Source organism: Mixophyes fleayi, chromosome 7, assembly GCF_038048845.1.
Source record: "Mixophyes fleayi isolate aMixFle1 chromosome 7, aMixFle1.hap1, whole genome shotgun sequence".
Classification (NCBI taxonomy): Eukaryota; Metazoa; Chordata; class Amphibia; order Anura; family Limnodynastidae; genus Mixophyes; species Mixophyes fleayi.
The window spans coordinates 149,377,949-149,405,883 of NC_134408.1; the positions used below are offsets into that span (position 1 = coordinate 149,377,949).

General features: G+C 38.9%; 1 protein-coding gene across 1 annotated transcript in view; it reads right to left on the bottom strand.

Annotated features, from left to right (window-relative positions):
• Positions 1-1,068: 1,068 nt before the first annotated feature.
• The window catches only part of CNTNAP5 (contactin associated protein family member 5), a 298,681-nt gene continuing 271,814 nt past the window's right edge, over positions 1,069-27,935 (bottom strand). Inside the window, exons 20-24 of the mRNA XM_075181121.1 lie at positions 25,948-26,078; positions 23,949-24,036; positions 11,283-11,501; positions 8,072-8,143; positions 1,069-2,763 (exon numbers count right to left, since the gene is read on the bottom strand). Coding sequence (XP_075037222.1) covers positions 2,567-2,763; positions 8,072-8,143; positions 11,283-11,501; positions 23,949-24,036; positions 25,948-26,078 — 707 coding nt within the window. The 3' untranslated portion in view covers positions 1,069-2,566. The remainder of the gene's footprint in view (positions 2,764-8,071; positions 8,144-11,282; positions 11,502-23,948; positions 24,037-25,947; positions 26,079-27,935) is intronic.

The following is a 27,935-nucleotide window of genomic DNA, read 5'->3' on the forward strand; positions in this document are numbered from 1 at the left end:
TGCATAGTGGCATAAATTATAAATCTGGACTATCGCGCTGTATTCATGTGTTTTTCTCTACGTTCAATTTTAAATGATAGGCTTAGAAACCAATTGGTATCCTACTTGTTAGGAAATCTTCATAATGGAATTGGTCCCTGACCAAATTCTTTTGTTGGATAGTTCTTATAGCGGAGAAGGAGATAATGCAACTATTATTATTATAATAATCATGTTCTTAAAAAATACAATAATTTTCTTTCAAGGTTCCTTAACGCTTCTGGTAAGTCCTTAGGTTGTCACAAAACAGCAAAGCACCTGACATTATTCTTCTCGTATCTCTAAAAACACAGATGATGATCGGTATTTTCACAGATAGGTACAGCTAATTAGTTGTTATTTATGGTTGAAATTCCACACTTTCAAAACTAATGTTTTATGGATTAATAGCCAGTTAAGAGGAGAAAACTGACACAGTTATCAAGATCAAGACAATGGGCTAGATTTACTAAACTGCGGGTTTGAGAAAGTGGAGATGTTGTCCATAGCAACCAATCAGATTCTAGCTGTCATTTATTTAGTGCATTCTACAAAATGACAGATAGAATCTGATTGGTTGCTATAGGCAACATCTCCACTTTTTCAAACCCGCAGTTTAGTAACTAAACCCCAATGTCTCCTGTTCCATCAATTTGCAAAATTACATTTAACTGTATAATGTGGATCAGCGACACTGTTAAGTAACTAGAAGAAGGGAAACAGGTTTATTTCTATTCTATTCCTTTATGCTGCCTGGTGAATTCAAAAGTATTTTTAAACCAACTTTAATTTGATTGGAGGCCAGGAATGTAATGTCATAAGCTAAGAGTACATCAATAAGGACATTTTGGGGGTGATCCAATTAGCCAGCATGGTTCCGTAGTAACCTTGTGCAAGTTGATTCCACATGATGTGCAAGTAATGATCTTCGCTCATTTTTGCTTGTATTTTATAAAGGTGCAAGCAAAAATTTGCAATTTTATCATTACCATAATTGCCTTCATTTCAGCAGTAACAACGCGCAAGGCTACTACAGAGCCTCACCGCTAATTAAATCCCCCCCCCCTTTGTTTGTTGTTTTTAAAATGGTATGCACATTGTTGCCCCATACCTTATCCAGGAACATGGAAAACTAAACAGTCCTCATCTTCAACAACTGAACCTTTCAGATATATTTGCATTTAAGAGCATTTTTTTATACAGAATTCCATATAAGTGAGAGGATGAGCATTTTAAGAGTATATGTAAGAGCTGTAGATATGGTCCATAAAAACATCCATCTGGATATACTTTAAACCACATGAGCTGACATTTTGAGTCATGATGTTCTCCGATCCCTCCTCCAGGTACTGTACGGACCGAGTGTGATATAAACACCAATCACCTGTGATCTGTCCTGTGGTCTCTGTATTTGCTGTGCAGTGGCTGACTACATAAGGGTATAAGGAAAGAAACACCCTCCTTCTGGCTCCTCGTGGTCAGTTCATGCACAGTTGATACAGTGAATAAGAACTAAGAGCAGGAGATTGGTGTTTGTATCGAACATTACTTTCCCCTTAATCAATGGTTCTTTTCATGTGACGAATGGCCCAGGAAGGGGCATTGCTGACCACCGGCATTTGAACAGGCAGCGACTTTTCCATTATAGGAAAAGTAACAAATGCAATCTCTCTCGATTTTCCAGCAAATGACATGAGATGCTAAAAAAGTGGGGTATGAAAATCAAAAAGTAATAGTTCCCCTTCTTCTTCAATAACTACCAGGCTGTGTTATTTGTACAGCTGTGATCAACAACTTAGGTCAATGACATCTTTATCCCCTTTCACTCCTTACTTCATTTTTACTTTAAACCTTCCTTTGATTTGAAATTCAAAAGAAATTACTGAATGTTAATAAAATAAAATAGACTAAAATGAAAAACAACTAAGGGTAATGTTTGGATTTGCAGGTAAAATTATCAACTGTAAAATCTAGTTTGGCCTATACACCTTACATTTCGTAAATATTGTCTATGTACTTGGTTTAGTAGTGAAAACAAGCATCTCATAATATGCAATATACCTGTAATGGCTTTTTGTTCCATTGCTATTTTGCAGATCTACTCATCATCCTAAAAAAAATTTCACTTAGCGCCATTAAAAATGAATAATCTGTCATCGATATATCTTGTCGACCTTACTCTCACATGCCGCGCGGCAACAGAACTTTTAGAGGATCTGACGCATAGTTGAGTCCCAAGTTGTCATAGGTAACTGGAGTTGTCGTAGTGGTTAAAGACTCAATCACTGTGTGGCACACTGTTACAAAATCGTAGAAATAAGACCGTAGAAACTGAATCTGAAACCATGCGTGTGGGTGGATCCAATTCTGTCTAAGACGGAGGGTAGGCTGCTTAATCTGCAGAAAGAGCTGGCAATCCTTTGACAAGAAGGAGGCAATGAGAAATTTGCCACGCACTTCAGTGCTCGGTTAATTCTTTCCAGAGGAAATTGCTGTAAAGAATAAGCTAAAAAGAGAGGAAAAAAAAACGGTATAGAAATAAAGTCTATCAAATAAAATACTCCTTTTTACACTCGCTGACTGTGTTCTGTAAGTCCATTTCATTCCTGAAGGAATAGTCCATGCTTCCTGGATACTCTTTTTCCTTGGACTGACTTTTTCCGTGTGTCTTTTTGTGTTGGTATAGAATTTTTGTCATTATTGCAACAATGCAAAAAATAATAAATATGGATACAGCTATTACGCCTACAGAGAAAAGAGACAAAAAACATAAGTAACTCACAATTCAGCTGACCAGACGGGCAATTTGTTTAATTTCAGTGCAAATAGGGGGGTTGGCAATGGGGAAGATGTAAATGTTCACAGGCTGAACAGAGCTAAAGAAGTACATTTTGGTAAAACCATGTTCCATATTTACTATTATTATTATTTTATTATTATTATTATTATCGTTTATTTGTAAGGCGCCACAAGGTATCCGCAGCGCCGTACATGGTACAAACAGTAGACTATACAGGGTAGAACAATACAGAACAATAAACACAAAGTACCAGAACTTCAGAAACTCCAGGCAGGCAGATACAGTAGAGACGGAGCGGAAGAAAAGGTATGGAGACAGGATTGGAGAGGGGCCCTGCTCATACGAGCTTACATCCTAAGGGAGGGTAAACAGAATCAGGCACAAGAGGGAGCCAGTGAAGCAAACGGGAGAGAAAAGGAGCCAGTGAGAAACAGAAGAGGTGAGAGGTTAAGTGGATGGTTGGTAGGCCTTAAGGAACAGGTGAGTTTTAAGAGCCCGCTTGAAGGAGCACAGATTGGGTGAGAGACGGATGGAGCGAGGGAGGTCGTTCCAGTGAAGGGGGGCAGCTCGGGAGAAGTCTTGTACTCTAGAGTGGGAAGAGGTAATCAGAGTGGAGGAGAGGCGGCGATCATTGGCTGAGCGCAGGGAGCGGGCGGGAGTGTGAATGGAGAGGAGGTTAGAGATATAAGGGGCAGTAGACTGGGAGAGAGCCTTGTAAGTGGTGGTGAGGAGTTTGAAAAGGATTCTGTAGGGGAAGGGGAGCCAGTGTAGGGCAAGACAGAGAGGGGAGGCAGAGGAGGAGCGGCGTGAGAGGAAGATGAGTCTCGCAGCCGCATTGAGTATAGAGCGTAGGGGGGCGAGGTGGGAGCAGGGGAGGCCAGTAAGGAGGAGGTTGCAGTAGTCGAGGCGGGAGATGATGAGAGCATGGATGACAGTTTTGGTGGCATCTTGAGAGAGGAAAGGACGGATGCGGGCAATGTTACGGAGTTGGAAGCGACAGGCTTGGGCAAGGGATTGAATGTGGGGGGCAAAAGAGAGAGAGGAGTCAAGAGTGACTCCTAGGTAGCCGAGTTGGGTGACAGAAGAGATAGTGGAGTTGTTAACAATTATAGAGAGGTCATGGTGGAAAGGGAGTCTGGGTGGGGGAAAGACAATGAGTTCAGTTTTGGAGATGTTAATTTTAAGAAAGCGTGAAGACATCCAGGAGGAGATGGCTGAGAGGCAGTCAGTTACACGAGAGAGGAGGGAGGAGGAAAGATCAGGAGAAGAGATGTAGAGTTGAATATCATCAGCATATAGGTGATACTGAAGACCGAACGAAGAGATGAGAGCTCCAAGGGAGGAAGTATAGAGCGAAAAGAGTAAAGGGCCAAGAACAGAGCCCTGAGGGACTCCAACAGAGAGAGGGGAGGGGGTGGAGGAAGAACCAGACGTGGATACAGAGAAGGAGCGGTTAGCAAGGTATGAGGTGAACCAGGCATGAACAGGGCCAGAGAGGCCGAGAGAGAGAAGAGTATGCAGCAGGAGGGGGTGGTCCACGGTGTCGAAGGCCGCGGAGAGGTCGAGGAGGATGAGTATGGAGTAGTGACCCTTGGATTTGGCTGATAGGAGATCATTAGTAACTTTAGCCAGGGCTGTTTCGGTGGAGTGGAGGATGGATTATCCCTTATTTGTTAGGCACCACAAGAGTTCTGCAGCACCGTAAACAGTGCAAACAGTAGCCTAAACAGGGTGAAACATTACGAACGGTAAACAAAAATAGCAAAACTTCAGAAACTCCAGGCAGGCTAATGCAGTAAAGATGGAGCAGAAGAACAGGTATGGAGACAAGAGGGAAGAGGGCCCTGCTCAAACGAGCTTACATCCTAAGGGAGGGTAAACAGAACTCAGGCACAAAGGGAGCCAGAACAGAGGGGCAGGTCGGACAGAGGGGAGAACGGGGGGAGAAGATAAGGGGGTTTGGTGGAAGGTTGGTAGGCTTTGAGGAACAGGTGAGTTTTAAGTGTCCGTTTGCAGAAGCACAGATTAGGAGAAAGATGGATGGAGCGAGGGAGGTCGTTCCAGTTAAGGGGGGCTACTCGAGAGAAGTCTTGGATTCTGAAGTGGGAAGAAGTGATGAGAGTGGATGAGAGGCGGCGGTCATTGGCCGAGCGCAGGGAGCAGGCAGGAGTGTGAATGGAGAAGAGGTTAGAGATATATAGCGGGCAGTAGAGTAGGAGGAGTCCTTGTAAGTCATATCAGGAGTTTGAAAAGGATTCTGTAGGGGATGGGGAGCCAGTGTAAGGCAAGGCAGAGAGGGGAGGCAGAGGAGGAGCGGCAAGAAAGGAAGATGAGCCTTGCAGCCGCATTGAGTGTAGAGCGGAGGGGGGCGAGATGGGAGTGGGGGAGATTGGTAAGGAGGAGGTTGCAATAATTGAGGCGGGAGATGATGAGTGCATGGATGATAGTTTTGGTGGCATCTTGAGAGAGGAAGGGCCGGACACGGGCAATGTTGCGTAGCTGGAAGCGACGGGCTTGGGCAAGGGATTGAATGTGGGGGGCGAAGGAGAGAGAGGAGTCGAGGGTAACGCCTAGGCAGCGGAGTTGGGAGACAGAGAAGATATTGGTGTTGTTAACAGTGATAGGAGAGGTCTTGGTGGGAGGGGAGTCTAGGGGAAGGAAAGACAATGAGTTCTGTTTTAGAATATGTTAAAAATTAAACATTTCAGCTGAGAAATGACAAAAAATAGCATTCAGTAACTTTAGGCATCAGACTAGAACTTTAAATAGTTAGAAAACTTGTTCATCCTTCTTGTTTTCATCAACGTCAATATCTCCCTTTACTTCTCATGTGAGGGTCTACATTCTCCTTCTCTGTCCTATTGTGAAGGCACAAAGGGATAACAATGGGGCGGGTAGATGTCATGAAAAATAGAGTTATTCCATTATTGGAAAAACAGGCATAAGCTAAGTGGAACCGGGAAAGACCACACCGAAACCGGAGGATAAGAAAAGCAGACACCCAAGCAGACATATGCTTTTGTTTTCACAAAATGATCTCTAGCTAAGTAACTATGCTTACTAATTATAATTAGTAATCATAGTTACTTAGCTAGAGATCATTTTTATGTACAGTATATACAACATAAAAAGTATTTTCTAAAAACGCACCTTGTAATCATTTCAGAAGATGCAATATCAAAATAACCTGTCCTGAGGCTCTGCAGCTCTATAAAGGTCTGTGTATCACCACCATATAAGTATTGACCGAACTGTCAGGTTGTCAAAACAGCCGTCACACGTCTGCTGAATATTAATGCCTATATACATTTTCGAGTGATTGTGGATGAAACCTGAACCAGGTGAAGGACTTGGTGCTCTCCATCACTGCTGACGTGCGCAGGAATTAATAAACAACCCGCGCTTGTGGCCTCCTCACTACAGCCGCTAGAAGACGACTGAAAGGTTACAGCTCAACAGCACCACAATGATAGATAGCTTGTCAGGCTCGGGCTACATGGAAAGATAAGCTGCTCTGAAAGTGTCTGGCCTTGAACAAAGGCAATTAAAGAGATATATAACAGTGTTCAGGGTTTAAAATGGATCAAACAGAGTGGACAGATCAGAGCTGACATTAATGAAACAAACAGACACAATCTTACACTGTTCTGATACTTCCCCAGCAAACAAAAAAGATACAATTACAGGACCAGGTATGATAGAGTAAAACCCATCTAAACTTACGACTTTGTAAAGTTTGCTACGTCTTTTCATTAACTTGTTTTATTTTGAGACACCAGGAAGTTTTCCGTGTGCAGTCGGGGCACCTGTTTGGGAAGGTCACCTGTCTATGTTATATAGGGGCACATTTATTTTAGAAAAATAGTGCAATTCGGCATCTGTTTAAAGCATGTCAAGCCCTGGGGCTGCCCCAAGCTGTAGTAGACTAAAATAGAAGATTGTAAGTGGATGGGGATAATGCGCAACATCTGGATCACTTACGTCATTTAGCCATATCTCCCAAGTGTCCTGTTTCCAGCGGGACAGTCCCGATTATAGGGTTCAGTTCCGCTATTCCATCTGGGGACATGTTTGTCCCGCGGGTGGAAATGTTGGGGGAAGGGAGGTTTTAATGGGAAGTGCTTGAAGAAATAGAGGAGCTATATTTTGACTGCAATTACAGTGCTGATGAGATCCTGAAGCCTGAATGGGAGAGCCTATCCCGGGTCTTGCTCCCCAGTTACTATGAGCATGTTTTCTTTTATCATCTGGTACAAGACTCATCCATACAGTTGATACAGTTTTTATACGGCTGAAATCTGTTTAATCTTTTTATTCTGTAAATTTCAATCTGTTATGTCATATATGTTAATGAACTATATTAAGCTATATTTGCTCCCATTCTTTTCTATTCGTGAACTCTGGTGGCATCGTAGAAAGCTGGAAATAGAAGTTAAACTTCGGTTACAGCGCGGTCGTTTGAAACAGAGAGGAGTCGTTACCTAATGAAGCCCTTTGTTTTATAAGGAGTGCTGGTCTTTAAAGTCTTCATCGAACGACAGATTTATTCCTAATGGAACCCAACACTTGACTGATTGATTCCTTTGCGGGCATAAGCACAAAGGGGGTAAAACAGTGGAAAATCAATATATAAACAGAGGACATTTTTATGAATTTATTTTGGGGTTTTTTAATATGATTTTTTATCTCTTTTTGCTATTCTATAAAGGATAAGGGGAGCACCAGTGCTAGTGTGTGTGTGTGTGTGTGTGTGTGTGTGTGTGTGTGTGTGTGTGTGTGTGTGTGTGTACGCCTTATTAGGGTTTCATATATTGTTTATATGGGGTGTTCCTGTTATAGTGGAAACTGTTCCAAGCTGCCTAGTACAGGGGTTGGTTGAGCATTTGGCGAAGGAACTGCCTGCATTTTAAATTATTTATTTATTTTAACTTTAAACAGAGCAGATCCTGCGAAATCCAGATGAATTTAGGGGAGGAATAATTTTTCCTTTTTTTTTGAAAATGTTCAATTCAGAGTGAAATTCTCAATGTTTTTCAAATATTAAACCAAAATTAGTTTGAACCACAGTGAAATTCTTATGTTTCCTGCAGTCCTACTAGCTGGCTATCCTGCACCGGTACGTTATCAATTCCCCGTTTATCCTCTTTGCCATCACGTGACTCGGAACTTGCGGCATGGATACTGATGTCATTATATTTATAAAGGCTAATGTGTCTATTTTTTTGTAGAGCAATGTATAAAATAAAGGCTCACCTCCAATGACAACTGGGCCACTTTTCATTTCATTCGTCAGGGGCTCCCGGTCATCTGTCTTCTCAAAGGGATCTATTAAACAATAATAATCAAAAGACAGTCATTAAACAATCAATTGTATCTTCTGATTGTCCATGTCAATAATTCATAAGTAGGTAAAGTTAATAGAGGAGGAAAGTTGCACTGTAGGATTGTATGCTCTGTTCTGCTACTGAATGGTTACATTACTATCCGATAGGCCGCTGTTCTTCAACAGCGGCGCGTCTAAATTCGGCACTTAATGCAACACAGCACGATGAGCACGTAGGTGCATTGTCACATAATATTCACAGATTCATTTTCACATCCTTTCTCCTCACAGCAGTACAGCTTAATCCTCGCCTAGTCCTTTGTAAGATTTATATCTGTCAGTGTAATTACTGATGTACGGCATATTTATGCATAATTATGTAGCTTTGTCTTTCACCAACTAACCTCTGCAGTTTGCCTGCCAGCTGTATTTCCAAGCAAAATATCCCTCCCTCCTACTTACTATGCTCTTCCCACACTCATAAAAAGCACTTTGCCAGTATGCGAGTCTCTCATTAAATCTAGTAACTGTCTATTATCTGTATCGCTCATTGTATCACTGCAGAATGAACGGAATTGGACTTCTAATGTTTGGTTATAGAAATGTGTCAATAAAAACTGATGAGCACTTTCAAATGGTTTCCATTACTAAACGCATTAACCGTTACTGGCTGCAATTAAATAGAACTGTTAGGAATTATGCATTTGCATAGATAGCTAGACAATGTGATAACTTCCAAAAAAGATATCCCATTAATCAATTCGATATTCTACTTATGTCAAAGAATGAACATTTTCAGCTTATTAAAAAAAACATGAGATGCATGGACTATGTAAGATTGTATCACTAATCAGAGGATAGGCAGGTAGTAAATATACATACTTGACAACATTCCCAATTGCAAAATTGAGACAAATTAGGCCTAACCCCTGAATCACAGTAATTATACCCGATCTGCCCATACAATGCCCAATTGGGTGAGGTCATGCCATTTTACCCCAAAGTTAAAAGGAATTACACATTTAGATATATATTCCGAGTCTTAGATTGTGATGGACCTAATGACTAAATTTAATAATACGAACTGAACCAATATTCAATAAGTGATATCACTAGACCTTGTTGAATTATAGACAACATTTTCACCAATATAAATCTGATGTAAATAATTCCCATATGGCTTGATGGGTTTTCTCCGGGTGCTCCGGTTTCCTCCCACACTCCAAAAAATACTAGTAGGTTAATTGGCTGCTATCAAAAATTGACCCTAGTCTCTGTGTGTGTGTGTGTGTGTGTGTGTGTATTAGGGAATTTAGACTGTAAGCTCCAATGGGGCAGGGACTGATGTGAATGAGTTCTCTGTACAGCACTGCGGAATCAGTGGTGCTATATAAATAAATGGTGATGATAATGATCTTTAAATAGTCAGCCATTCATAAAAAGTATTTTGCCTAATCAAAATTATCATGCTGGGTACAGCAACTGGAATAATTCCTGATGGGTGAAATAAGATTTCTGCCTGAAATCTGTTGGAACCCCAGAAATATGCTGCTGCTGAAATTTGTGGTTGATAACAAAGAACCTTTCATAGCAACAAATGTAACCACAGATTAGTATTGTAGACTGTAGTTATTGTTTCCATGGTTGCAGAGGTTGCTAAGCAACATCAGTTACTCACAACATATTTGCCACGTTGCAGCAACAGTGCGTTTCTGAGTTTTCAGCAGGCAGAGGTCATCTTTCTGGGGCTTTCCAGGCAGCAGGAAACTCACCAAATGCGCATATTGTGCACACATTCTGTCCCGTTAAAGGTTGAATGCTGATCCTAAGTCGAATAAACCCTCAGAGAAAGATGGTCTCCTACAGTTGTACAGTTCAGTAGCCCCTTTTCCCCATGGCAGCTGTGTACAAATCAACCAGTTTCAACTACAGAACCTCATTTTTTAAGTCTCTCTACTAAATTGACTTGTCTGTTGAGTAACTGGCATGAACGAAAGTTTGTACAGAATAATACTCAGCTGGTATCTAAAGCTGGGTACACACTACAGAATTTCCCACCAACTTTTTATGCCAATCGATTTTACATGCGATCGATGGTCCGATGCCTCGGTCCATGGACTGCATACACATTAGCCTTGTTTAGGACGATAAAGGGAAGAGCGGACGTCCCTTTAGCGACTTTTTACAGTAATGTTGTCGTGAGCAATGATTGTAATTTCATACTCACTGTTGTGGATCGGTTGGAAGTTTATACACACTACACAGGGGAAACGAGAATGGAATGAAAATATTTAATGGTACGACCAACCAAATGAGGCGACAATCGTCCACTTGGGCAGACTTTCGACCATCGTGTCACTGCACACACTGACCTGACTTTCGAACAAGCGGTCGTATGTCGGCTGGTTGAGCTGATTATTGGACAAAAACCCTGTAGTGTGTACCCAGCTTTAGAAAAAGGAAGGCGAAAGTAAAGTGGGTCCTAACTGCCATCTGCTATTTCTCCACACAAGTGTTAGACTTTTGAATTAAAATTTAAAATAACAATTTTATTGAATAAAATTTTCTTAACAATTGGTTTAAAGTTATTTACTGAGATATAAGCACGAAGAGACACGAATACTAATCTAGGGCACCATCATATCAATGAACAGATAGAAAAGCCAATGCCAGAGTTTGCAACTATCAGAGTAGGAGACTGTTTTCCCTGGGACATAGTTGTAATTATATAGAAATGTCATTGTTTATCTTCTACTGTAAAAAGTCAGATCCGTTAAAGAAGGAGCTTATCTGTTTCCTTTCATTGAGGGATTTCAAAATGAGATATATACGTGTATCTTGCAATGGAATGAAATATCCCATATTTCAGACTGCTCTGTTACAGAGAGTAAATTTCGCACATTATTCACATAATGCTCTTAATTGAAAATTAGAAAACTTATCCCTCAGGATCTGACCAGAGTACTAAATAAAATGTCCTCATTATTTGATGGTCAGTAGAGAATTTCCCAGTCCCATGTCTGAGACGGTTTGAGTTGTGCAGGATAAACCATGCACGTCTCTATATAAATGTACCTAGGTCGTGACCGCAGAGAAGCCGCAGAGAAGCCGCAGAGAAGCAACGGCTGACACGATTCCTACCTGAAGAAGAGTATGTGGTGGTGATCGTACTCAGATCGCTCTCTGTGATGGATCCACAGCTATATTCAGACAGCGAGCCGATGACTCGGACTGGCGCTAGGGTGGGGTGTCGGAGGGCTGCTTTAAGGGGCGCCACCTGGTTGTACTGGACAGAAGATAGACATCCGACAAAACCGACTGAACTTGCTCTAGAGACCTCTGGATCAAGCCCTGGATTATCTATAAGAAGAATAAAACAAAACAAATCACTACATTGCAAATAACGAAAACAAACAATAGTGGCAGCTGTCTGTAAAGACAACGCTGGTGATTTGTGCATCTATTTATATCTAAATATGAAATTTAAATAATGTTTCCTCAGACTTGCATTTTCTTTCTGTCTGATCATTAAGCACAATTCCAAATTGTTGCTATTCAAATTCAAATTTAATCAAAGTTATTGTGAAATTTCTACTAGGTAAAGAGTAACAACATTTTCAACCAAAGGATGAACGTTTTATTCTAAAACATTCCACTACCTGCAGTATTATTCTAAATCCATAAATCCAGAGAAACTGCAATGTCACAACATAATGTGGATATAAGATGTGAAATGTAACTGTGATTGTCATTATAACGTAGAAATTTAAAGATAAACAATTTTGGCCTGATTCATTAAGGAAAGTAAAGCAAAACAAATGAGTGACTTTGCACCTTGGCAAAACCATGTTGCTTTGGAGGGGAATAAAGCTATCAAGTATTTTTGTGCTACCTGAAAAAACAGCCACTATTTTACTTATGTGCACAATAATAAACTAATTTGCACCACTTCTATTGTAACATGGTTTGTCCAGGAGAAAAAAAGTTTCCTTAATGAATCAGGCTCTTTGTGTCAATTTCGCTCAACATAGAGAGAACCTGCTGTACAGTAGAGGTGGAAAATTCAGTTAAGTGACAATATAAATTATATTGTATGATTTTATGATTATGTTACAAGTTTGACATTGAATATCTTCATTATTAAATTGGTTTTGTACTACTGCAAGATAGAGAAGCACCACCCTCCTCAATAATGTCTACTTTTTTTTTTTACTACGGATGGGGAAGGAAGACTTAATAGATTATTTTTGTTTATTATAATTTATGTGTAAAGAGTTACCCTATTATGCAGTTCTTTACAGAGGAAAATGAAACATTCACATCTGTCCCTGCCGCATTAGAGCTTACAGTCTAAATTTCCGGCCATAAACAAACACACACTGTGATTATTATTATTATCTTTGACTTATAAGGCGCCACAAAGGGTCCGCAGCGCCGTACATTACATATACAGAAAACAGAACCAAGACACAACATGATACACAAATATATACAAACACAGGTGACAGGGTAAAGCAAATCAGATTATATCTGGGCCAGATAGTGAAAGGGATGGTAGAAATCAGCGAGAAGAAGGCCAAAGCTTAAGAAAACAGGGAAAACAGAGCTAGGGAAGCCGGCCAAGAGGTACCGAGGGTGATGGAATAGTAGAAGTAGCACACAAGGAAAGAGGGCCCTGCTCATGAGAGCTTACTGTGATCCGTTTTGTCAGAAGCCAAATAACATACTAGTATGTTTTTGGACTGTGGGAGAAAACCAGAGCACCCACAGGAAACCCTGCAGGTCTTGGGAGGACAAACCACTGTTTGGTGGTGCTAGGATTTTTCTGGAATGAAGGAGATGTGAATTGTCTGTGGCAGAATGGTTAGTGTCACATGTCGCCACACAAATTTTAATTCTTACATACAAATTTTAGACCACCATTAATTTAATTTAATAACAATATGCATTTTAGTCTCTCGGAATCCCTGACACTCCTTGGCAGAATCTTGTGGTTTTCGAGGACCCAGTTTGAAAAACACAGGCTTATACTAAAGATTACTTATATATAATTGTGGCTTAGTGGCTAGCAATTCTGCCTCACAGCACTGGGGTCATGAGTTCGATTCCCCACCATGGCCTTATCCATGTGGAGTTTGTATGTTCTCCCCATGTTTGCGTGGGTTTCCTCCAGGTGCTCCGGTTTCCTCCCACATTGCAAAAACATACTGGTAGGTTAATTGACTGCCAACGAATTGACCCTAGTCTGTCTGTCTGTCTGTCTGTGTGTGTGTGTTAGGGAGTTTAGACTGTAAACTCCAATGGGGCAGGGACTGATGTGAGTGAGTTCTCTGTACAGCGCTGCAGAATTAGTAGCGCTAAATAAATAGCTGAGGATGATGATAGTTTCCGATTCACATTGCTATGGCTATTAAAACGCGAAAGAATAAAAAAGTAACACAGAATTATTATGCACTTTGATTGGACACCCTGTACCTGACGACACCGTAGACTAAATGAAAATATCTCATAACATAGTGTGACAGATTCAAGGGTGAGGTGTACTGTAACATGTATATTTCACCTAGATTTCTAACGTTCTGCTTTTAAAACTCCAGGAGAATGTGTTTGTAGTAGCTGTGAGCTGCTGTAAGACTAAAGGCTTGTGGAAAAGCCAGAAAGGGTCCTGGGGGTTATGAATGGAAAGAGTAGGGTGGGTTCCATCCATTAGGCCTGTAGCCGGGTCTTTCAGGTGACCTGCTAACCTGCTGCTAATTAGGATGTGCACCTGAGTAGTGCAGGTAAAAGGCTGCTTGTCAGCACAGTCTCTTTCTCTGCCTGGGGACTGAGGCTGGTGAGTCTCAGTGAGAGGAAACCTTGATACTTTTCCTGTGATTGAAGTATACTGCACTGTTAATGTTTTGCTGTAGTTTGGTAATCAGAGTTGACAAATATTTAGTTAGAGCCAGACAGCAAGGTGTTTATTTTGAAGTTATCATTTATAATGTTGCTTAATAAACCTGACTGAGGTTAGTTGTATCAAAAAACCCTGGACTTGTGTGACATCATAGATGGTACCTGGTCCCCTCACACTGTCTCACCTGTTACAATGTAGCATACACAGTGTAAATGGCAAGCAGTAGCATAATCCGGTACACAAAGTAACAGCATTTTCTGCGATGATAAAACACTGAGATTGTGAAGAGCGCAATGTGTGTGTCATATGGTCCATCTGCTTACAAAAGAATTGTTGCTCTTGTTGCAAGAGAACAGGTCTGTACTAGCAATGTGCACTTTCTGGGACTGTCAAAATTCATTACTCACTTGTGCCACAACCAATGAACCATAGTAAAGTAACATGGAATACACAATGTTTATTTAACTCATGTGCTGCTGGAATGTAGCAAAATAATGTTGTCCTTAAGCTTATACAGTAATTCTAAAATATGTATTTTAGGGAGCAAGTGAAAGCACTAAATCTTATAAATTCACATCAAAAGTTGTGTTTTATTGAGCTGAATAACATCAATATTTATATGCAACAAAAAATGACCACCGTGCTCTCTTTTACCCTTTGTACTATATAGCAGCTTGCCATGGTAGTATGGGCACCCTGCCTACTCGCGTCAGCAGAGTGTGAGTGACAGGTTTGCAGAGCTGATCCAGAGAAATCTGTGCTATGGTAGGTTAATAAAGAGGGGAAGAGCGAGTGATTGGGCAGCAGCTTCAATTGCATGCTCTTGTTTGAAATTTCAGCTTTTTGTACTGTCTCAAATCCCATTAGGACAGTCTCTTAATGAAGTGGGATGAGGCTCCAGTTATCTCTAAAGAAGTATCACTTTCTAATATAGATGTAAACCATGATAATAGCTGAAAGTTAGGGTAACAATGGACAATGCATTTTACATTCATGCTTTGTATCTGAAAATTAAAATGTATCGGTATCTAAAATATGTAATCTACAATCTTTTTTCTTTGCAAACTATGATTCCGCATTGGAATGTATCTGAAATTGGCTGATATCGTGGATGTCCATTCAGGGATAACATTACTGGGAGAGAGTACTTCCTATAGCAATCAGGAGAATAACTGCTACAGTAAAAGTGGGACAGGAGTGTAGAGAAGGGGCGACAGATGCTGGTGATTGGGGATCCTATTATTTGGAGGACAGAGAGGTCACAACAGGGGCGGGAAACGGCATGGTAAGACTTGTGCTACCTACACCTAAGATGGGATATAGTTGGGGAAATCTGAGAGGGACGATAAGCTGAGTGACAGCAGGACGGATCAGGCAGCTGCCGCACAAGCTCATAAAATAATAAGAGACATAGTAACATGAAAAAATAAATGTATAAATCACTTGGTAGACTGCAGCTTAAATACATGGTACAATTTTGGGCAATTGTGTATAAGAAAAACATAGGAGGACAGAGACTAGATACTTTATTAATAAAATCAATGGAGGAGTTAAATTATAATGACATTTATATATATTAGACAAACTGGAGTTCTTTCCTTTTTATAAAGAAGGTGCCTAAAAAAATGTCTACAAATGTTATCATATAATTTAAGGACAATTCTAAGTTTTGTCTGATGAGCATTTTATTCCCAAGGGAACATCCACAGCAGCCAGAGAGACAACCAGCTCACTACAAACATAAATAGGGAAGTTATAATGTGGAAATCACTAGTGATCACTGCATGGAGTAAAAAATGGAATGTTTGCTTCTATTATATGGAACGAGATCCATACATATAACGAGCATGGTTAGATGCTTTGGGGGGAAGGTACATCCCTCTGTTTGAATGCATCTCGGATTTATAAAAAGTGTGAATTTGATGGGAATTGTCTTTTTTTAACCTCACTGACAAACCGTGTAATCAGATCCGAAGGAAATACTAGGTAGAAGAGATACTTGTAGTATCTGCCTCAACAGACAGCCGTAAAAGTAATGTAACAAGTTGGAAGGGTTTTCAGTGAGATTAGTTCTTCCCAATTTACAGGAAAACAATTACACATCCCATAAAAACAAAACTGTGAGGACCTGGTGAGAAAAAAGCTCTTTGTCCAGTTTGAGACTTATTTATATGACGTGAAAAGTGTTTTATGAATTTCTATTTTAAGTTTTGGGTTGTTTTGCAATATTTTTTTTTTTTTTTTTTTAAAACGTTTATTCATGTGCATATATTGTTTTTTCTTTATAAATGCCTCCTTGTTGTATGACCTACTTTTGATTTGTCACCATTTCAGTCACATTTACAGATAAACGTTACAGAGCAGAGTTAAGGTGGAATATCGCACACAACAAGGCGTTGCGCAGAGATGCAACGTTCCGGGGATATAATCCGTGTGTTCTGCGTTTGCTTCACCAATCTGCACTGTGTCTTTACGTTCCACATTCTGCGGAATTTATAGCCTATAAATAAACCCAGAGTAACGACTGCGTCAATTCATTCAAGCTGTGCGCCGCGTTATTGGCGTATAATAAGGGGAATTTTGGAACAAAAAACACTATAGCGGAGGGAGGGGGGGATTCAGCCTGTAAGATCTAAGGACAAGTTCTCCAGAAATGAGGAATGGGTTCAATATTCCACAGAACGGTAACAGAAAATGTAGCTTACTTTTGGGGAGATTAGAACCAAACGAGAGCAGCGCTACAATGCAGCGTGAACAGAAACCTTATATCACCTGTCAGGGGGAGCAGTGTTTGTGACACATGTCTACAATCAGTGCAGAAGGGCTGTGCAAGACCCATCCACACAGCCTGTTATATGGGCAAATAAAGTTATAAAACAACTTATTTTACAATGCAAACATGTGTGACAATGTACTCACAGCTCCAAATAAACAATAATGTACAACGTAGATATATTTGGGTAAGTTTGTGAGACATAGTGACTTTTCCCAAATTGTACCTTGTTAAAAGACCACAGGTTGCTCCACTAATGGCGTAAAATCAGGCACCTCAACATGACGTAACAACGGGAGATGTCTGTTATGTTCCTATTGCACTGTGCTGGCAGATTACATTCTGTGTTGAGTTATATTTCATAGAGAAAAATAATACTTTTTTTAGATTGGGAATTTGTTTTTCTTTTTATGATCAATCAGAAATATGTCCAATTATTTATATGGTTTGGGTGAAGCACAGCTAAGCTGAGAACTTGCTAGGATTTGTGAGTATGTAACTATGGACAGAGCTGCATGCGAAGGGCAGTGACATGATATGAAGAGGGGAATGGGGGCAGCAGGAAGCCACAGACTGAGAGTTATATAATGGAAGGAGCAGGGTCCCCAGCAGCACAGAGTATATCAGGAGATGAGAGATGTGTTAGTTAGGACAGGGGCAATGACATGATGTGAGGAGCGGAATGGAGGCAGTAGGAAGCCACAGACTGAGAGTTATATAGTGGAAGGAGCAGGGTCCGCAGCAGCACAGAGTATATCAGGAAATGAGAGATGTGTTAGTGAGGACAGGGCTGCATGTGCCAGGGGCAGTGACATGATGTGAGGAGGGGAATGGAGGCAGCAGGAAGCCACAGACTGAGAGTTATATAGTGGAAGGAGCAGGGTCCCTGGCAGCACAGAGTATATCAGGAGATGAGTGATGCGTTATTGAGGACAGGGCTGCATGTGCCAGGGGCAGTGACATGATGTGAGGAGGGGAATGGAGGCAGCAGGAAGCCACAGACTGAGAGTTATATAGTGGAAGGAGCAGGGTCCCCAGCGCAGAGCAGTGATGTGAGGCTCTTGTCACCTTAAGGCAGAAATATTGTGGTGTACAGCGCATACCTATATGAAATTCATGCATCCAATTTATTTAGTTTCTGTTTGTTTGTTTTCCTCTGACTACCTATTTTTCACAGTAAAATAAACAGAGGGGAGATGGGATAACTAGGGCACCTCACCATTTTCTATATACAAAGCAGCAACAAAATAATGTGGATCAAGGATGATGAAATTTCACTTTTCATTCACAGAAAACCGCTACTGGGACCAATTACAACATTTCAAAATATAACTTTATGTCTACAGTAGTCCCTGACAAGCATGCACACAATCACAAGTCGCGAAAGTTAGGTATAAATGAGGACAGTAACCCGAATGAAAATTCAGGACACAAAGAAAATAAAATATTTAAGCATTTTGCAAAGAAAAAGAAGTTAATAAATGTATTTGGCTAGAGAGAAATAAAAGGATAAATAGCAATGCCCTCACCAGCCTCCTACCAGGGACTCTTGTTTATTTGAGAAATAAAGCACGTTTGTATCTGATAATTAAATGATGCTCTATAAATATTGGGTGTAATATGGGGAAGCTACAGATGATAATAGTTGTGGAGGGCGCAATGTAACTGCAGTCAGAAGAGACATCTCCATAATGCTGATAATAGTTTATTTTTTATTTTTAAACTTTTTCTTTTTAACATATGTGAAGTATAAAAACACAAAGTTCAAAATAAATAACCAAACATACTCCTTTTCCGCCCAAATATTACAATATATATATATATATATATATATATATATATATATATATATATATATATAAATCAAAATCAGTTAAATAGTTTTTTTAATTCCGATTTTCAATTCCTATTTTAAAAACATTCACTGACAGGTACCATGTTCATGGACACAATACTAGGCAATATGTTTAGTGTTTCCAGAAAGTAGAAGCAACATTTATAAATACAGAAGTACCAGTTGTTTTGGACCTACTGCCACTGCCAGGAGGGTGGACTGGAGGTGTGGGGTCTGTAATTGTAAGGCGGCCTCAGTAGAAGCCTCTACGGAGCATGGGTGGGGTCCGGCACATGGGCAATAAAGCCCCCACTCTACCCACACAAGAGGGACCTGTCCTGCCCTTTGTCAGTAGATGATAGATTCGTACAACTCTCCGCAGTTATACTCAACTGGATGTGTTTTCAGGATTCATCTTTGTAAGAACATAGAAGGCAGTTAATGGTCCGGGCAACTTTATTACTTTATTTGTGCAATTTTATGAAAACCTTCAAGATAGATCCTATTTTGCCGACTGATCTGGCTGAACTGCTCCGAGTCCTGGCTAGCAACTGTTATGTGTACAGTCTTTGGGGGGTTCCACTAGTCTGGCTTCTCCTCCTCCTACTCCTATAATGTATTATAACACCATATAGTACAAGAGCACAGTACAGGACAATTCGTGTAGGGGCTAACTTTGAGTTGAACACATTTGGGCCCTAAATGTTAGCAGGAAACAATGTACACATGAAAAAGCGCATTTACGTGCATATCCAACTGTACATCAATAGCATATCCGTCAGGTCTCACAAAAAAATCAAAAGAGAATCTTCTTTCCTGCCGCAACATAAATGGGAAGTCGCAAACTGATATTATATAGCTGCCATACTAGCGAATGGAAGTTCTATCAGTGGGAGGTGTTATGACACCATCAGCCAAACAGAAGTGGCAAGCTAGTGCTGTTGATGGCCATCATCCCAGCCCTCCAGCCCCCACAGGAGATACTACTTCTGAAGGGTGTATATGCATCTGCGCCCAGGTCTACTAGGCTCAATAACACCCTTCCTGCACTACATTCACTCAGCCCACTATCACTCTGCCCTGCCATCTCCCTTTTCACCCCTACAGTCGGTAGGAGTTGGAAGTGTAAGATGCAACAAATTCTGCATATGTATATATGCGGACGCATTTTGGTGTGCATACACACAATACAGAGATCTGTATTTTACTATTGGATGCAGAAAAATCAGACATGCATCCAACTCTACATGAGCTCCATAATAACTATAATCATAGTATACTGCTTTGCAATCTGGTGTTAGAGGATCACAAGAAACCTGGATCTCTGGAATTCCATCAAAGGCTATAAGTATAGGCTGCGGTCTATGAGGCTAATGTCTTATATTAAATATGTTATTTTGGACATGGAGTGCAAAGGCAAAAAAAGTGGAAAGACCTCTTTGAAGGACAGATATTTCCATGTTGCAGTTGTCCCTTTATATAATGCATTTCCTTCCCTAGCTGTTAAGAGCAGCAATGTTCCTGTCAGTCTCAGGAACGAACTTGCAGCTATTTCCATAGAGTGTCTTCTAAAATGTGTTAATCTCCTGTAACATGTGTAGATGTTCTAGGCTGGATGCAGATACATTTCATGCCTGAGGTCTTTCTCCTCTGTAAACGGAATTCTTCTTCCAGTACAGTTGTAGGCTAATCAATAAGTAAATACTATTATAAAAGGCGGCGTTTCCATTCGGCAGTTTAAATAGTTTATGACCAAACAAGGAAGACTCAGACAGCCCTTAAAAATTGCTTCGTTTTTGTAAACAGATCTTTTTTTAAGAAAACAATTAGTCCCTAGGATATTTTGTTGTTATGGATAAAAGGTGTTTCCAGGAACTAAGAGATACTCTTTTTTTTTTTAGTCTGTAGGGAATTTAGACTGTAAGCTCCAATGGGACAGGGACTAATATGAATGACAAATAATCTCTGTACAGCGCTGCATAATATGTCAGTGCTATATAAACAGTAATAATAGTTTGCGGTTAATGCCACTTAAAATGTCTCTTTATTTCCATTGATACCGAGTACAATATAAAATACGCTACTCTTTAAACACGTCAACATAGCGCCATATTTTATATAGTTAGTATCTGTTGCATGTATAACTCTTTACATTAACACCCACTTTCCACACTTCCTTGAATTAATTTACAGTGTCTGCTTACGGCACAAGTCTCACCGTTGTCACTTTCTATGCCACCATATGTTTTTTTGCATGGTGCAAATTAGCACTGCAGCAAAACACAGCCTCTATCAATGTTATGTTCATATTAATTAAACCTAACATACTTTATCGTGTGTTTTCACTTCTACTGGGTATCGACTTTCAATTGATTTGTTTTATAATTACTTTTGTCGCCCTACCTTTATCCCCCACTTTACGCAGCGTACAAGCTAAATTATCTATAGCTAAGTTTAGAATAAAATCTCTTTGGGGACCAGGACAATTTGAATTACTCTCTATTGATAACTGCAATTAATTTAATGTTCTTGGTTTTTTCCCGAAAGTCGCGCATGTTAGGGAGCTTAACAGAGTATAGAAATTTCTAATGAAAAACTAATTACCCTAAATTGAAATATATTAGGTATTTAATCCCTTCAGTAAATGTGCAACGTACAAGCAAGATTTAAAAAATGAAGCAATTATTGGAAATATACAGTAGGAAATGTTTAGTCTTTTTATGTTGCTCTGTAATAATTCCCAGAGGACTGCGATGGGGCAGCTGCGATGAGGTTTTAAAATGATTTCACTTCCATCCGTTCCTCCTCCGTGGTCCTCCCCATTGAGCCACTGCATCTCTCCTTGTCTTACCCGCCAGCTCAACATTTCACAGGTTGTTACGCATTTGAGAATAAAAAGAAAATGCCAATGAGACCTATGATTCTGACTGGTAAGACATGCTGGGAGTTGTAGTGCAGTCTACCTATCTCTGCTTTAGGAATAACATGCATTGTATAGGAGGGTGAAGCTTCTCCATTTTGCATTACTCTGGGGCAGTGTAAATCTAAAGTTTGATTTTCTTGCAGTCTCCTAGGTAACAGAAATGTCACAACCTTGACATCATAGCAGTCCTAAGTGGCTTGTTTTGCTTTATTATTTTAGCTTTTTGCTCTATATCAGATTCTCTGCATCATGTCACTTTCTGACAGCTGAAGGGACGCTAACAGACCTAAGGGGAGATCTTTCAGCACCCATTATAAAGAAAACTGGACATTTTCTTATTAAATACTTTGTGACCTTTTAGAACATATGCTTATTACATAAAAGGGGGCAGCACGGTGGCTCAGTGATTAGCACTTCTGCCTCACAGCACTGGGGTCATGAGTTCAATTCCCAACCATGGCCTTATCTGTGTGGAGTTTGTATGTTCTCCCTGTGTTTTCGTGGGATTCCTCCGGGTGCTCCGGTTTCCTCCCACAATCTAAAAACATACTGGTAGGTTAATTGGCAGCTATCAAATTGACCACAGTCTGTGTTTCTGTCAGTCTGTGTATGTTAGGGAATTTTGACCGTAAGCTCCAATGGGGCAGGGACTGATGTGAGTGAGTTCTCTGTACAGCGCTGCGGAATTAGTAGCGCTATATAAATAAATTATGTTGATGATAGAAGATCTCATAAGTGAAAAACTATACCCACGTTTCCGCCAGTTTTTACAGATAAACGCATGTATGTAAGGGGTGAAAATTAGTTTTTAATTTTGCACATAACAAATACTGGCTGTTTTTTCATGCCCACAAATACTTGATAACTTTATTTTTACACTGAAATATAAAGTTGATCTAGGACATGCCCTACCCCAACTATAAATCTGTCCTCACATTTTAAATTTACCTCCCCCTCCAATGCAACATGGTTTTGCCCAGGTGCAAAGTTACTCCTTTTTTTTGCTTTGCTCTCCTTAATGACTCAGGCCCTATATGTTTACCTTAATAAATGCCCCTGAAATTACCACATTTCTTACTTCTTTGGAGAGTTGTTGAGTCCCCAGAAAAATATTCAAATTTGAAGTGAGCTGTATAGTGACGATACCGAACTGTTCATTTATTCCAGTCAACATCTGAATTTTTTTACTTGCAGACCAGGCCTAGTCTACAGAGCCTGGAGTACTCAATAACATGTTACAGTTCCACTAGTTTTGGTAACAGTGAGAGGTCCAGGAGAGGGATCCTCACCCAACTAATACACTGGTGAGAAGAGACAACTGTCCCCCTTCAATAGATATGTATCTATAGTAGTTTACAAACATTAATTACACTGATTGATGCACATACTAATACTGTTCATTAATTACATTAATTATAGGATAATGGCAACGGTCATATCTTACAAAGTAAATGGACTACTAAAATTATGTGGTCAAATATTACAGAAATTAGACAATTACATGGATTTGAAGAAATGGAAATATTTCCTTGGATGGGTGATGGTCCTATTATGTCAGCTCGATGTAGAAATGATTGAAGTATTGATAAATAACTGTCACTGGGACATTCGGCACATCACAATTTATATTGCTCAACTTTGTCATTTTAATCAATGAGCACTATATAATTCATAATTATGTTATATTTAAGAAGCCACTTAATCACATGAGATATCAATGTTAGAATAATGGAGATATCCAAATGTACTCTTCTCCATATAACTACGCAGGAAAGAAATGTATTCCATAGTACTTATCACCTACACAGAGTAAAGGCAGTCAGCTTGTGCAATGAACTAATATTCAAAATATCAATAATCTAGGAGCTAATTACATTACTAAGGTATGAGACACCTTGAATATTGGTCCAGGTCATAAAACATCTGCCTGCACTATGTGAGTGTAACTCCACTAGAAATTATGTTGCCTAATTTAAATTATTAATCAAAGTATTATAAATGAATGCAACCTTCTGCCAAAAATTGGCAATTGAACCCTCAAAAACACACTCATCTGTAATATTTGATACATAATTTGTGAACACCTGACCTTCCTTAGTAGCATCTGTAACCATAGAAACAAGAGGTGCAGTCTCCATTGTTACAGGTGTTGCTAAGGAAGGTCACGTATTCATGACCTAACTGTTAAACCAGCAAAAATTATTTCAACAGGGAATTTCAGACAGGTGACCTATCTCAAATATCAGCAGCTATCCCAGTAAAATGTATTGACCAGTATAATGATTTTAAGTAGCCAACATCATTTTAAAGTGGAGTTACCCTATAAGTGTTCTTCACTCAGTAAGTCAAATAGAATTAAATGTATCTGAATTGAGACCTACCTATAATCTTCCCCAACGTCAATGATTTGATCGCTTTCAAATAGATGTCTGATGAAAAATTATGCCGTTGTTTAATTATCTTGTCAATCTAAAATTAAAATCAGTATTTTAATATTTTGAATGCAAGAATGTGACAAATATATAGCACATCAAACAGTCCATGTGAACAGCTTTAATAAAAGTAAATAATTATATATCACTTTTCCATAATTTGAAATACAAAACACATAATACAATTTAAAGTAAATCATTTAAACATACATACTTTTTATTGCAAGTGTCACTTGCAATATGTATAAATTGCATACTTATAAGAAAACACAGTATATTAAAATTACACTTGTGGGAGACAGGGACATGTATTATCAAAACTTTTTTTGCTACAATATAAATATATTATATTATTGAAAAACACTTACAATAAAACAAATTCAGCCTACTGACATTTTTATGAGTGTAAGTTCCAAAATGTAAAAAGCTCACACATTTTTATGGCTTTTCAAAACTATACCAAAGTAGTCTATTGGGGTTAATAGTATGCTGTGATGTTTTTTAAAGAAGAACAAGTTAACAAATAATCATACAAAACATTTTAAAAAGTTGGAAGTATCTCTAGTAGACATTTTCATTAGTGTTTTAACTCCTTAATAACGGAGCAAATTTTACACTTTCTGGTCTTAATCACTGAGCCGGTGGTCTTCATGTGATTTGCAAGATCTTGGGCCCAAAAATATAAGTTTTATTTCTTTCTACCTTATCTGATTTATTATTTCTTTATTAATTTATATTGTTAATATTAATTGCTCCCCTAGTTAAAATAGTATTGAGTAATATGAGATCCTAGGTCTCAACTTTTCGCACTAACAAATTGTGTTTGAAATGCACCTATTAGCTACATAAAAGTTCGATGATAGTAGATTTTACATGATCTACTGGTGCTGCCATGCCGAAAAGGCAATTTACAACCTGAGGGGCAAAGAATAAAGAACTGACCCATGCTGCAGTAGTAGCATGCCATGTTTTAAAGGCATTTCAGGAGTATTTTATTTTTAAAAGTAAAAACAAACACAAAAACACACAATATAAATCACTAGTCTCCCTAACTGTTATTGGCAACCAAAGTCTGTTAATATCAACTTGCACAACAGCCTGTGTCCTCCAATTTCCTCTGACGTGTGGATATCTATAAAAATCCATTGGGCAAAAGTGGTTTATCTAATAAGGGCATTTCATATAATGATACATGATAAATATGTTTATGTCATTAAACAAGATAAGGCTTATCATGTTTGTAACGACTTTAAACTAATGTATACCAGACATCTAGGATGTCTCCAGCCAATGAGAAGAGGCTGATGAATATAATATGTACCAGAGGATACCAGCATAGTAACAGAGGGGGAAGGGCAGGTGAAGTCACAATTATCCCAAACAGATAATTATTTTGGAACCAATTGCTATACTACATTTTCTGGTCTTACTCAAGTTAAAATAGCTCAAAACAAGCTGAACATTATTTTAACTGTTCTATTGATTTGTCTCTAGCTAATCATTAAGACAGATCTCCAATTATGCTATTAGTAACTGGTTTTAGAAGATGTGCATCTATCATTCATCCCCACATAAAACTGTATTGGTGACTTTAAAACATCCATTATGGATTTGTCCGGATAGCTGTATGTTAAAAACAGAAAAGACTGTTGTGATGACCTATTCTATGATCTTTCTATAACACAGTGAGAGGAAACATCATTCTCTTTACACTACTAGAAAAGATGCTGAATCTGTCTGCTCTTTTGTATTGCACCATTGCTATGTAGGAAATGGAGTAGAAAGTTTTATTTTTAAAAGAGAAATAATTAAAAAGTCAGTGTTTCTTGAAGAAGAAATTTAGGAAATCATAATTCATATTTTGAAATATAGTATGTAATGTATAAAAATAAATAAATCCGAAAAACACATTAGCACATAAAATATATATATATATATTTATTGTTACCTGGATAATTAACTCTTTTCCTTCTCTACTGATCTTGACATTATGTAATCTCCGGTTGTCCAGTCTTTCTGAGTCGATTGTGAACACATACTTTCCTTCTTTGCTAAGTTTATATATGACTTGTAAACTACCTGGAAAACAGAAAATGACTGGTGAGCAGCGGCCAAACAATGTCCAAGATTATTAGATAAAATACATACTGCCTGTTATAAATAACTGGTGGTAATGATGATGATGATGATGATGATGAATTGCGAGGGATCTGGTTGGATGGGCCAATTGCAATGTTTTTAGCTTTGGTCCTCTACCATTACATTGCCTTAAATTTAGCTGCACACTTAATAATAACTTATGAGAAAACAAACAAGGTTAGCACAGTTGCTTTCTTAAATACTTTGTGCTGCAGTGGAAATTCTAATTGGCTACGGGTTGTTCTATCGCTGCCCACTTCTACACTGGGGGCATTTGGACAAGCAGGAGGTGAAGAATGAAAATAGAAAGTTTACAACAGAGTATATTAATATTATAATATCATACTGTTGAATTAGCTCTGTGTCAGTAAACCAGGCAAATAAAACCAGATATTGGGGATTATATACTAACATAGATATATACTTGTATATACTTGGGTTTCCTCCTGGTGCTCCGGTTTCCTCCCACACTCCAAAAAAAACATACTGGTAGGTTAATTTGCTGCTAACAAAATTGACCCTAGTCCGTGTCTGTCTCTGTGCGTTCAGGAATTTAGACTAAGTCCCAATGGGGCAGGGACTGATGTGAGCGAGTTATCTGTACAGCGCTGCAGAATTAGTGGCGCTATATAAATAACTGATGATGATGATGATGATAAGGCTACACTGTGGACCTGAGGCAGAACGTGAGCAACTTACTCATAAAAAAAAAATAGCACAGAAACATATCGTATTTTATCCTATATGCAGAGCTATATGCATCTACTGTGTCACTAAAACAAACAAGAATTTAGAAGATGTTTAAACTCCTATTGAGGAGAATAGAATTCTAGATAATCAAATTTACACAGCACGGCAACCCCACTGGGATAAGGGTTTGTACTGACACAGAAATTCCACCTACAGACGTTCTATTTTGTACTGGTTTGGGTAGGCTGTTCAGATCAGCATGGGGATTTTTAAACATCACTCCCAAGTAATAATACACAAATAAGAAATGCAAAACTATATATTCTCATTCTCAACTGCTTATTAGTATATTATAATCATTAAATTGTTAGGCATCACAGTGCTCCGCAGCGGCGGACAGCAGGAAAACTACTCTCACGATGAAATGAACACAAACATGGAGCGCACCCTTAAGTTTTTTTTACATTTTGAAGAACAAAATTCCCTTTTCAAGCACCTCTTTGGGAGAGGACATTAAAACCTGCAGAAACGGTCTATCTTCTGAGATATATTGCAAATTGAATTTTCATATGAGTGCAATGCACATTTACAGGAACAAATCCTGTTTTCAATTATTTTGCTCAATAATTACATGTCTGCGGAGTGATTTATGTTCTCCTGTGATTTTCATGTGTGCAGATTAATCATTTAGGATAATAGTAAAAACATAACAATTATCTAGTTACTGAATTGTACCGAATTAGTTTCCTTTTCGTGTTGTAGTGCAAATAAATAGCTGATTGTCTCATTTGCAGACAGTATTAGTACATGTATATTTAAATTCCCAGATTAAAGTGTCATATTTTTGGTTGTTTAGTGTTTTTAATTAATTTACTTCTAAGATATTTGCATTTACTTCCAGGATGAGGTGTCCAGGCTCTGGGGATCTAATTATATTTCACAGTTTATGTGAGATTTGTAATTTCACATTGCTCTTATTTTGTTTTTCTTCAGGTCTGTTTTATTTCATTGTGACTCACAAGACTCTCTATGTATATTCCCTTGGGGCTAGATTTACTAAACTGCGGGTTTGGAAAAGTGGAGATATTTCCTATAGCAACCAATCAG